Source organism: Myxocyprinus asiaticus, chromosome 4 (assembly GCF_019703515.2).
Source record: "Myxocyprinus asiaticus isolate MX2 ecotype Aquarium Trade chromosome 4, UBuf_Myxa_2, whole genome shotgun sequence".
Lineage (NCBI taxonomy): Eukaryota > Metazoa > Chordata > Actinopteri > Cypriniformes > Catostomidae > Myxocyprinus > Myxocyprinus asiaticus.
Window position 1 is genome coordinate 52,072,131 of NC_059347.1, and position 13,195 is coordinate 52,085,325.

Genomic DNA, 13,195 nt, shown 5'->3' on the forward strand with positions numbered 1-13,195 from the left:
GTGGATAAAAAACAGACTGATATTTAAGTCATTTTTTTACTATAAATCGCCACTTTCTCTTTCACTTCCACATTCTTCTTCGTTTGTTATTTGACGATTCACATTCTTTGTGCATATCGCCACCTACTGGTTGGGGTAGGTCAAAGGTGGAGATTTATAGTAAAAAAGGACTTACATGTAAATATTGATTTGTTTCTCACCCACACCTATCATATCGCTTCTGAAGACATGGATTTAACCACCGGAGTCCTATGGATTACTTTTATGCTGCCTTTATATGCTTCTGGCCACCATTTACTTGCATTGGATAGACCAACAGAGCTGAGATATTATTCTAAAAATCTTTGTTTGTGCACATCAATATGTAAATCAGCAAGATTTGGGAGGAAAACTGTCACAAGACCCATAAATCTATAAACCCCATGCAGTAAATCTGCATTATAAACATATACACTTCCAAGAAACCTTACAGCACAGTGATATAACACTTTTACTTCATTGAAGCAAAGGCATGACAATTCTACTGTATTTTTATGCATCCTCTTTTATAATGAACTGAAAAGTGACACTTGAAGTGCGCATTCACATTAGCACATTAAATAAACGTTATCACATTAGCATGAACACCATGAAAAAAGTCAAGTGTTACTTCCTATTGTCCTTGCACCTTTACCAACTAGTCTCATAGAATGAACATTACTATAACTATATTTTTGCAAACTGACTTCTATGTGCCACTCTCTACGTTTTGCAGCAGTTTTCTGGTAAAATTAACACTAGAGGCGCTACAACAACTGTGGGGTTTTATTCACAGTCACATATCACAAGAAGTCTAAAACGGCTGATTATGACTTTATAAACACTTATATTTCCCACTATTATTCTAACACTGCTATGTTTTAATATCTATATACTTTTACTCTAATGCATCATTTGAAAAATTATAAATTTTAATGCTCATTTTAAAGACCCATCTATGATGCAAATATATGCCACAGTGTGACATCACAGTGTGGAGGAAGTAGTAAACAAGTGATTCTGGCAGCTTGGTTTCAACAAATACTCTTTTTGCGGTGAGAAGGATGTTTTGAGTTCTGAAACTTACAGTATGTTTTTTATAGTTCAATGACCTCCTAAATGTCAAAAGATCAAGGAAAATTTGATTCCTCATGTCATGACCCCTTTAAAAGTATTGGCAGTAAAGAGTACTGACTTAATTTGGTTCATGCATGCTGTTTAACTACAGCTGTCTGCTTTCAAACACTCACACGCGTATGTCTGCGCATGCTCCTGTATAGAACGCTCGGTAAATTCACTCAAATGCACTTCTTGGTCACTTCAAAATATCAAAATAACCCTCTTCTTGACACGACATTCATGTAAACACAGCCGTTAATATATTACAAGAGTGTAAGCAGACTGGACAAAATCTTATAGCCTATCTCAAAATATCCGATCTGTGTGATGTATACAGTAAATGCAGCATAAAAAACCTGCTGCTGACTGCTATAAGCCTATTGTTAATATTAATTTCACAACAATATTAACAATAAAAAGCACACACTTTGCTGGATAATTTTAGTAGCTGTAAGATCAATACATTTCAATGACAGGTCTGCTTCTCAGTCAAACTCTGTTCATCAGTAAAGATTATGTCAATAATTTGAGTAGTTTTAGTTTGCATTAGATTGGCCTTTAATTTCAGAACTTACCTCTTTCTTGTATTGATGATGGTTGACACAAAACTGATTGTGGAGAAATAAAGTGCTTTTTGACTCTCAACTTACCTTTTACTGTATAAGGATTAATTGACAAAGGAAAAAGTGTGGGATGCAGTTACCTCGGCTTTTGGTGCTGATGGTAAGAACACATATTTATTGGATGTATGTCATTTTTGTGAAGAAAGTACTTAACTCTAAAAAAGTTTTGTTTGATGTTTGAACAGAGATATCGCTATTCAATGGTTGTACATAATTAATTATTTCTGACTATAGCTGAGTAACTGAGCCAAACAGAGTCATCACTGTCCTCTGTTGTGCAAAACAAAATTTTAAGGCTCATCGTCCTTCCCGTATCCATTCCATTAAATTATGTTTGCAAGGAGCAGAGCTTTTTGTCTTAGCTGTCATAAAAGAATTCTATAAGACTATTCTAGCTCAATTCTGATAACCATTTTATTGATTTGTTAGTTTTAAATTTTTCATCATTTACTCGCCCTCATGATGTTCCAAACCTGTATGACTGACTTTCTGCATGGAACACAAAAGAATATGTTTAGCAGAATGAGTGAATTTAACAGCACATACATTTTAAGGCCAGCACAAACCTTCCTGACCTTATCAGTCTAAATTCTCATCCTTGAGATAATTTGTCAGTCATTTGTCTTTTTATTCTCTTTTTCTTCTCCCGGTAGTCTGGTGAAACCACAGGAATTTATAACAAACAAAACAATAGTGCTGCAGTGGTGTGGGGTGTAAAGACAGTGTGAATGTCTAATGTTGTCCTAGTGACTCCAGTTCAATTCCGCTTTTGTCCCACTATTTTCCCCATCCGATTTCGTGTTTCCACTCTTAATATTTCATTTAATACTACTTAAAATAATATATAAAAATGAATATAAATGTTGATTTCAATGCAGTGATTTGGTCACGGTCAATGTCGAGGAGTGCAGCGAAGGGTTTGATCCGGAGGCGGGGTCTGTCGATTGCAAATGTTCCCACGGCTCGTCATCACTTGTGTGTAGATTGCATCACTGTATAGTAATTTTGTTATAGTAACCATATTTTTTTGGCAGAAACCATCGTTTTAATGCAAGTAACCATGGTGTTACTACAGTAATATGGTGGTTATATAGTAACCATGGTTAATTTTGTGGTTACTGTAAATTTACAAGAAAATACCATGGTGAAACCTAAGGGAAGGTTAGGGTTAGGTTTATGGGTAGGATGTAATGTAGTGTGTCTGTGGGACTCTAAATAAACACAATAAACACACTGCATGTAATGTGCAATAGTGAGAACAAACAAGCCCAAGAGCAGAGGAACAGTTCAAATGATTTATTAACAGCAATAATGAGCAGACACTGGGCTGAGGAATAGATTTGTAGAATCCTCCGCTGAAGCTCAGTGAGGTGCAGAACAATGCCCAGCAGAGATGGGTGATCTTAACTCCCGACACGCGGGCAGAGACGAGGTATCCTCCGTGACATACAGCAAAACTGGAGTGCAACCACACACCCGACACGCGGGCAACAAACAAATACACAAGACAGGACCAACTAGGCAGAGAGAGTGAGGTTAGTACTCAACATCAAACAACAATGCTCAAAACTCAGTCAACACTGAGCAACATTAAATATTCAACATCTAACTACATTTAACAATCCAGTAAAGGTCATGACACACGAGGGGATCAACATAGGCATGAACAAACAAGGGGCAGGTGCCGCTCGCAGCTGAAAGTTGGCATGACCAGCATTCCCATGAAAACAATCAGGGTTCCCATGGAAACGCTTATTACGTGTCCCAGCGGCACCTGAAACACATGAGGGCAAAAACGTCAACACGCTTAACAAAATAAACAGGGTACGATGATGCCATGGTCCAGACAAAACCCAACCTGACAAGGTGACAGGACTGTGACATCACCGGAGAGTGCAAGGCGGTAACTCGCCCATGGCGGTAACCAACAACTGGACCCGTGCGCTCACACAAAAAGCGCACATGAGACAAACAGGGGACGATGATGCCATGGTCCTCGTCAGACAAAACCCAACCTGACAAGGTGACAGGACCATGACATCACCGGAGAGCGCATGGCAGTAAATCGCTCACAGCAGTCACTAACAACCGGACCCGTGCGCTCACACATAGAATGTACACGAAACACAAGACAGACAGGGGACGATAATGCACTGTCCCGTCAGACAGAAACCCAACCTGACAAGGTGACAGGACCGTGACACTGCAGTGATATTAGTATACTGTATACTGTACAGTATACTGTAAGTTAGTATTTAAATGTGGGTGCAAATTGTATCTGACACTGTTTGCACCAAGGTGCAATTAGTATCTGCCATTATCTGCTCCAGGGTTTGTTTGCAAACAGTATGTGCCACTACTTGCACTGGGGTGTACTGTAAATAGCATTTACAATTATTTGCACCAGGGTGCAAATAGCATTTGCCTTTTTATTTTCACACTTGCCATTTGAAATGTCTTCCCTCTCTGCAGACTGGGTTGGTTCTCTAGAGCAGGGGTCTTCAACCTTTTTTAGGCCAAGGACCTCTTGGTGGGTAGAGAGACGAAGCCGGGACCGCCATTACATATTGTATAAAACTGAGTGTTGCGTTTTATGCCTATAAAAATGTGGATGGTAGGCTGCCATATTATTGCATGTATACTTCATGATGTTTACATTGCAAAGCCATTTAAATAATCATGAAATGCTGCCCTTCTGAAAAGACCAGCTAAAACCAGCATAAGCTGGTTGGCTGGTTTTAGCCGGTCACCCAGCCTGGTCATAGCTGGTCAGGCTTGTTTTAAAGGGTTTTTTAACCGTTTTTTTAGCTGGTCAGGCTGGTCTTAGCTGGTCAGGCTGGTCATGCTGATCATTTTTAAAGGGGTTTTGAACCCTTTTTTAGCTGGTCAGGGTAGTCTTAGCTGGCCTCCCAGCCTGACCAGCTAAAAACATTTTCAAACTACCTCTGAAACCAGCTAACTGACCAGCCTGGGCAACCAGCTAAAACCAGCCAACCATCTTAAGCTGGTTTTAGCTGGTCTTTTCAACAGGGATGTACAACAGGGGTCTGCAACATTTTTGACCATAAGTAACATTTTTAAATTCCCCTGTAAATATCCATGCCAAACCTCCTCCAAAAAGAAAGAAAAAGACAGACAGACAGACAGATAGAAAGATACACAGACAGACAGACAGACAGACAAACAGACAGACAGAAAAACAGACAGACCCTGTCCATGCAGAATAAAACAACTTTTATAAGGTTACTAAAATGGAGTCTTCAACTCATGTGAGTGATCGATTTTATACATATATTTTATGGCTGCAGGCTGTTATCTGCTCAACCACACAGCACAACCAACGCAAAGCAGACACATTTACTTGTGACCCTCCACTGCAGCACTGCTGAACATGATGTGCGTCACACTTTGAGCGGCTCGTGATGAGGAGTGGTCATGTGAAGGGTTTGTCCGGGCTGCGCGCTTCTGCTGACTAGCGCCGTTTAGTCACACTTTAAGAATTGGCATGCAGCTGTGAAGGACTTCAACATGTCAATAATTCATACTCCTGTCTCTCGCGCACGAGTGAGTGATTATTACAAATGGTGGATCAAACAATAATTTGCGCACCCCCTGCAGTACCACCGCGGACCCCCTGTTGAAGACCCTTGCTCTAGAGTCTATTGGACTATGATTGTCTAGCAGTGGATGGACAGTCCAGACATTGATTCTAGAAGTTTTTCTTTCTCCAGTGGTACACAACTGTGATTTTCCTATTAAAATCATGGTAAGGTTTAGGGACTGGGGATTAGAGTTTATTGTTAGATTTAGGTTTGGGATAGGGAGTCCAATTTAGGAAACATTGTAATAACATTGTTCATTGGTTCGTTATTTTTCTCTAAGAGATTACATATTTCGTACATATTTGTACTAGTCAATCTTTTACGATTTCGCCATCTCATACTAATTCTTATGACATGTCATGAGACCAGGATGAATGCAACAATATGAAAGTAACAATGTGATTATTAGCTACAGTTTTTTTACAGTATCTCAAGGCATACTTTTTTTTGCAATTGTTGCGAATTTTGTTTCATGTTGACTTAAAGTCAAATGCATGATATTCAGGGATTCTATGTTTTTCCAGGGGCATTTGCAGATTAAAACATGCATTCTTTTTCAATTAATAGCCAATCAAACTGTGCAGACTGGCAAATCTCATCATGAATGGCGATTACACAATCTGTCTTCATTTAAAAAAAACAAATCAGAGCAACCTGACTGATCACTTGCCTTATTTGTGAATTAATGGTAAAGCACTAAGCACCTCATGCCTGTCTCCTCTGCTCTCCTTGCAGAAAAATCAGCCCTAGCCAGCCATGATTGAATGTGCAATCACTTTACATCGGCTCTTTTCAAATAAACAAGCTTCATAAGAGACATTTAGGTTTGTTTGTAATCCTTCAATACACCTGTTGAATAGGTCTGTTGAATGATTATGTGCTTCTGGTACATACATGCTTATTTTTATTTATTTTATTTGGAATGCCCAATTCCCAATGCGCTCTAGGTCCTCGTGGTGGCGTAGTGACTCGCCTCAATCCGGGTGGCGGAGGACGAATCTCAGTTCTTATAGGACAGAATAATATTGATCAACTATTTTTGCAAAATGTTTATACATCACTTGAGCTTCCAGATCAAAGGATAAAGCTTTAAAATTTAAATCCCAAAAGATCTATGCCTGCAAAAGGTAAATTACACCTTTAGATATGGTGTTAACCAGCGATTATCAACTTGTTTTGCAACAGAACTGAGATTTTAAATTGAATATTAAGTGTTGATCCAATACAGCACCAACATAATCATACGAAATAACTAAAAATGTATCCTGAACTGCAAAGGCCTAACAATTAGGTTGTTGCACAACCTGTCTGTGTTGGTATCTGCATTATTTGGCTACCTTCTACCAAGTGACAGACAAATTTGTGCCAAAATACCACCAGAGTTTGATTGGACACATGTCCTTTGGTATCTACAACAAAATATATGGAAGTGTTTTCTCATCCCTTTTAAAAATTGAGAAGCCTGTTTATTTTGTTATCCAAATAAATACATATTTATATGAATATTTATTCATATGGTTATTACATTTTATTATTCGCATTTAGCGATGTATTTCTATGCATTTTGCAACTTTATCAGAACAGACCTGTCATACAGAAAAACAGTGTTGTGTTGGTAAACAATGCCTCTTAAAGCTGAACTCTGTATTTCAAAGAGCCACTCTAATATATGTAGGTCAAAGACTAACTTAACTATTAAATCACCTCTCATACATTCATAATGAAAACACCTGTTGTGGCTGAGAATTATTTTATCATCTACAACATTAAAACAATTCACCCAAAGAAGAAATTGCTGTCATCATTTACTCACCCTCATGTTGTTCCAAACTCGTATGACTTTCTTTTTTTAGTGGAACATAAAAGGATATGTAAGGCAAAAATGTAGGGACTGATAGCCTCAGTCACCATTAATTTTCATTGCATCTTTTTTCCATTCAATGAAAGTGAATGGAGATCCGAACATCTCATTTTGTGTTCCATGGAAGAAAGAAAGTCTAACAAGTTTGGAACAGGGAGTAACAGATGACAGAAGTATAAAAAAGGTGGTTAATAAGGCATATTAAAAACCAAGCCTGAATATCATTGCTGATCATCTGATTTCCAGTGTAACAAAAACACTGAGAGGAGACCGTTACTGGCTGCAGTATTGCAGTTTACTACTGCCTGTGTAAAAGTAATGGAACATACAAAAACAATCCAGCAGTTTTTTTCCAACATGATCAGATCTCTTATAATGAGAATCACTAAAGCATGGGGTTCTCAGACTTCAGTACCCAAAGGACACTGGCTCTTCAAATGTGTCAAACCAAATCAGTGTCTTTCAGCAACCCCCTCATGATGACACATGGGCGACTGGCTGCAAGTGTATTGACCCTTATCTCAGTCTGGGCGAATGATGTCCAACATGCACACAGCATTGTCAGTCTTAATTTCTGCCTCATGCTGGACACATCCAGATAGTTCTCAAAAATCGTAAAAAGCACGCACCTCCAAACATTGTTTAAATTCAGGTGCACGACCAAAAAAAGTATGTCGCAATGAAAAACATGCATCAAAGTCGGCACACTGTTGCCCAAATCAATTGAATGAACTCACCAAGAGATAAGTGAACGTGACGTTTCAAGCTATACGGTCTTCATCTGACCAGATATTTGCCTTGACATTCAAATAAGAGAATTTTCCAAGGCAGTTCAGTACCAACTGATGTGTGTAAAATTGGTGTACATTTAAATGAGCATTAGTATTGTGGAATATTCATAATTAGATGGGTAGTTGACATGAGCACACTGTATAAAATGTCCGTAATTTTAATGGTAAAAGAATGTAAAAATGCTAGAGTAAACAAAAAATTTAATTGGTTAATGGATATAGCATTAAGTTATATGCTAGATAAACTTTTATTTTTTTATGTTTTTTTAGATGTAAAAAGTATGATTTTACCATATAATTAACGGTAAAAATATATATATTATGTTTAACAAGGGAATATGGTTAATTATTGTTTAAATTACAGTAAAAATAAATAATGATTAAAAAAAAAATTCCCAGAAATCCCTGTGTGACCCATCACATTTCATTATATTAACCAATTTATACAGCATTTCTCTAATTCTTGTATAATTAGCCTGTGCATGCTGTTTTTGTGACACTCATGTACAAATATTCCACATTGTAATATCTAAAAACTCAACAGATATATATACACACACACACACACACATATACACACACAGTGCCTTGCAAAATTATTCAGACCCAATTATTCAACAATTCTCTCATATTACCGAATTACAAATGGTACACTGAAATTTCATTCTGATTGATATTTTATTTAAAAAAAACACTGAAACTCAAAATCAATTATTGTAAGGTGACATTGTTTTTTTGTTGGGAAATATTTTTTGAAAAATAAAAAACTGAAATATCTCGCTTGCATAAGTATACAACCCCCACACATTAATATTTGGTCAACCCACCTTTTGCTGCAATAACTGCTTTAAGTATTTCGTGGTACATATGTACCAGCTTTGCACACAGTGACGAAGTGATTTTGGCCCATTCTTCTCGGCAGATTTGCTCCAGGTTGTTCAGGTTGACGCTTGTGGACTGCAATTTTCAAATAGTGCCACAGATTCTCAAGGATTGAGATCAGGACTTTGACTGGGCCACTGTAGGACATTTATCTTTTTGCTCTTGAGCCACTCCAATGTTGCATTGGCCTTGTGCTTGGGATCATTGTCCTGCTGAAATGTGAATTTTCTCCCAAGTTCAGTTTTTTAGCGGACTGAAGCAGGTTCTCTTGCAGTATTTCCCTATATTTTGCTCCATCCATTCTTCCTTCAATTCTAACAAGATGCCCAGTCCCTGCTTATGAGAAGCATCCCCACAGCATGATGCTGCCACCACCATACTTCGCTGTAGGGATGGTGTGTCTTGAGGCATAGGAAGTATTAGGTTTGCGCCACACATAGCGCTTTGAGTTTTGGCCAAAAAGCTCTATCTTGGTCTCATTTGACCACAAAACCTTCTCCCATATCGCAGCTGGGTCACTCACATACTTTCTGGCAAACTCCAGATGTGCTTTCAGATGGTACTTTTTGAGTAACGGCTTCTTTCTTGCCACCCTCCCATACAAGCCACCGTTACGCAGTGCTCTTGATATGGTTGACTGGTGCACCATTACTCCACTCCCAGCCACTGAACTCTGTAGCTCCTTCAACGTGATTGTCGGCCTCTCTGTGGCTTCTCTCACAAGTCTCCTTTTTGGTAGAGCACTGAGTTTTGAGGGACGGCCTTTTCTTGGCAGTGCCTGGGTGGTGTGGTGCAGCTTCCACTTCCTGATTATTGATCCAACTGTGCTCACTGGGATATCCAAACAATTGGATATTATTTTGTACCCTTTCCCTAATCTATGCATTTGTATAACTTCTGTGGAATGTTCTTTGGTCTTCATTTTTCTTCAGATTTACAGCCTGACCAGTGATCCAGAAAATGTGATGATTCACAGGTGGATGCCATTGGTAAAGTAATTGTGTCCTTGTTAGGGCATTTCTTTCATCGGTGTAACCTGGCAGCTTCCACAGCACAGGGGGTTGTATACTTATGCAAGTAAGATATTTCAGTTTATATTAAAATATTTCCCGACATAAAACCAATGTCACCTAACAATAATTGATATTGATTTCCAGTGTTTTAAAATAAAACATCAAACAGAATGAAATTTCAATGCACCATTTGTAATTCAGTAATATGAGAAAATTGGTCAGGGGTCTGAATACTTTTGCAAGGCACTGTGTGTGTGTGTATATATATATATATGGTGACTACTTTGAAGATGCTAAAATATAACACAGTTTTGATTTATATTGGATTTTGTTTAGTCACAACATAATTCCCATAGTTCCATTTATGCTATTCCATAGTTTTGATGACTTTACTATTATTCTAAATGTGAAAAAAAAAAAAATTATAATAAAGAATAAGTGTTTCAAAACTTTTGACCGGTAGTGTATATGGGTAGTTCATGTCCATTTCATGTATATGTTAACATTTCTATAAATATTATTCTATAAATACCTTTTTGTCTTCGCTAGTTCATTTTAAATGGTCAGGACAATTATTTTTCTAAAAGAACAAATATTGCACTTAGTCTCTCTCAAGTGAATTCCTCTCTCAATTAGCCTAATATGAAAATATTAGCTGCATGCATGCTAATTAGGCCTATAAAATAATTAACAAAATTATGCAAAACATGTCAGCTTCATAAAACTGATTTCATGTCAAATACTCATTTCACTTTTCCCTGAGAAAGGAACCATCTCATATCATATCAGTGTCCCTTTCATAAAAGGGTGCGTAGCCTATAGTTAAAATCTGGATTAGTACCTAAAGGTTGTTGGTTAAAACACCACAAGGGCTGACACATTAACTATCATAATTGCGCTCCTGATCAAGACTCTTTGGTTACTACAGGGGTCAAAGTCACTTTGGATAAAAGCCTCACCTTAATTGCTAATTATTTAAAAAGAGCCCAACCTGAACTCACCTGTCCACGCTGATAACGCACAGCGTCCCGATAGACGCCGTGCAGCACATCACATCCATGCCGATGAAGATGTTACAGAAGACCTCTCCAAAAAGCCATTTTCCTCCGGTAAGGTCCGTAACGATCACGAAGGGCATCACCACAATAGCCACGGACAGGTCCGCCACGGCGAGAGACACCAACAGATAGTTAGACGGCTGTCTGAGCTTTTTAACGACGCACACCGCGATCACCACCAGCGTATTTCCAATCACCGTCACAGTGGTGATGATGGCCAACATCATACCGATGAAAATCTTTTCCGCCGTGGTGAAATCGAGTAACTGTTCCCCGCAGGATTTGTTCCACATGGCCATTGAGACGTTATAGAGCAGATGTGAGGAACCATTGAGAACTTCCGACACGATCTCTGAATGAGTGAACGAGAAGAAATCTAACGAGCACGATGAATTGAACATCATCCCTGCGCCGTGCGACGGGGAGCTCGCCAAGAGTGTGCTCCGTGCGCCAAACGCATGCTGAACTGAGCGCAGATTTAGGGTGTCTTCCAGCTTTCCAAAAGAAGATAAAAAAATAAGTCGGAAAAATAGAGAAAAACCACTTAAATTAAAGTGGTAGAGGGAAGAAAATCACTATGGTTCGCTCGTATACTGCGCGCTCTTGGAGAGGGTGCTGTACAGTCCTTGAATTGATGGAGTGTCAGTTCAGTTCTTCGTGCGAGGAAGTGTGAGAGAACTGCGCACTCTAGTAGGTTAAACGTGTAACTTTCTCATCAAAGGGAAGAGGCTGGTCCCAGGCAGCTCCACATACTACGTGTTTCTTAAAGGTACACTCAATATTTTTTCCCCATTCAAAAGTTTTACTCCTAAAGAAATTAATTGTAATTTTGAAAAATGTGTACAATTATGGCCAGTCACATGAGATGAGGACTCTAGTCATATCAGTAACCTTATAAAAGCTGTTTTATTCTACATGGGACAGGGACGTCCTCATGGGGGCTGCCATTTTTGAATCACATGACCAGCTGGATATGCTCACTTAGTCTTGTTTTTGGACACTTCCACTCTTGGATTAAATTTTTCATGGCTGATTGTGAATAGTAAATTTCTACAATGGCATCTGTAACTGAAAGCTATTGATTTTGAATGATGCTGCATCCACACCACTAGGTGTCACTGTTTCAAACAAAGTTACTGAGTGCATGTTTGCCTTTTTCTTGTGTCTAATTTTGAGGAAATTCAAAAGAATGCACTTGACTGCTTTTAACCTTCCTATTGCCTTAAGAACCCTCCTTTTGTCCTTAGGGTAATTTTTTACCCATATTGAGAACCATTAAAAATGCATAAATTCTTGATTAGTGTACAATGCCACGAAAGACCCCCTTAACTAAAATTAACTATAGTTTTGGTCCAAAGGTCTATAAAGATAGGGGGGAAATGCTACATTCTGAATATCAATGGAGTAACATAATAATACAAATTAATAATAAAAGTTTAAAAACTTTGCAAACTTGTCTCAATTTACATTTATTTCAATCACTTTGGGTGTTTTTTACTATCTCAACTATGTTAATATAATTTCTGATTTATTCTGCTTGCAGAAAATCAAGTGTACATTTGAGTTACAATGCTACATGCCTATTTTGTTTTACAAATGAATCTCTATTGCCTTTACCAGCAGTCAAAATGGACCCACTTTGCACATCCATACCAACAAGTTCATTCCTTCTCACTTATGTCAAACAATTTGTGGTAGTGTTACAGGAGTTTAGGAAGGTGCTATAACAGTTATTTCTGGCATCTAATGTTTTTGGAGAAACTATCCAATGGTCTTTTACCACTAGGGGCCCTTTAGCTCCATTGTACCCATTTATATAAGATTATTTTATCTGTCTGTCTGTCTATCATCTATAATCTCTCTACAGGTCTCTCAGTTCAGTTCTGAAGGCATTTCACTGTGACAAAAAATTGTTACATGTTAAATAACTACAAGGGAGAATATTTAAACATTGCATTATACAGTTTTATATGGGCTTTATTTATGCATTTTTTATTTATTTATTTTGGCCTTTTCCACTCTTTAATTGTCATTGTTTGTTTTATAGAGAAAGTGGAGAGAGGACACACAACCAGGAAGAGAGAGACATGATGCGGTTAGACTTGAACCCTCCCAAACAAGAGCCTGTGCACCAACCACCAGGCCACAACTCCAACATAATAGATTTTTATTTATTTATAGATTTTTCAAAAGGAACGTGTTGCAAGAGGTGAAAGATCTAGGCTGGT

The 13,195-nt window shown here is 38.2% G+C and overlaps 1 protein-coding gene across 1 annotated transcript in view; it reads right to left on the reverse strand.

The window, feature by feature from the left end:
- LOC127437057 (5-hydroxytryptamine receptor 7-like) overlaps positions 1–11,625 on the reverse strand; it is a 62,264-nt gene extending 50,639 nt beyond the window's left edge. Inside the window, exon 1 of the mRNA XM_051691709.1 lies at positions 10,911–11,625. Coding sequence (XP_051547669.1) covers positions 10,911–11,371 — 461 coding nt within the window. The 5' untranslated portion in view covers positions 11,372–11,625. The remainder of the gene's footprint in view (positions 1–10,910) is intronic.
- Positions 11,626–13,195: the final 1,570 nt, after the last annotated feature.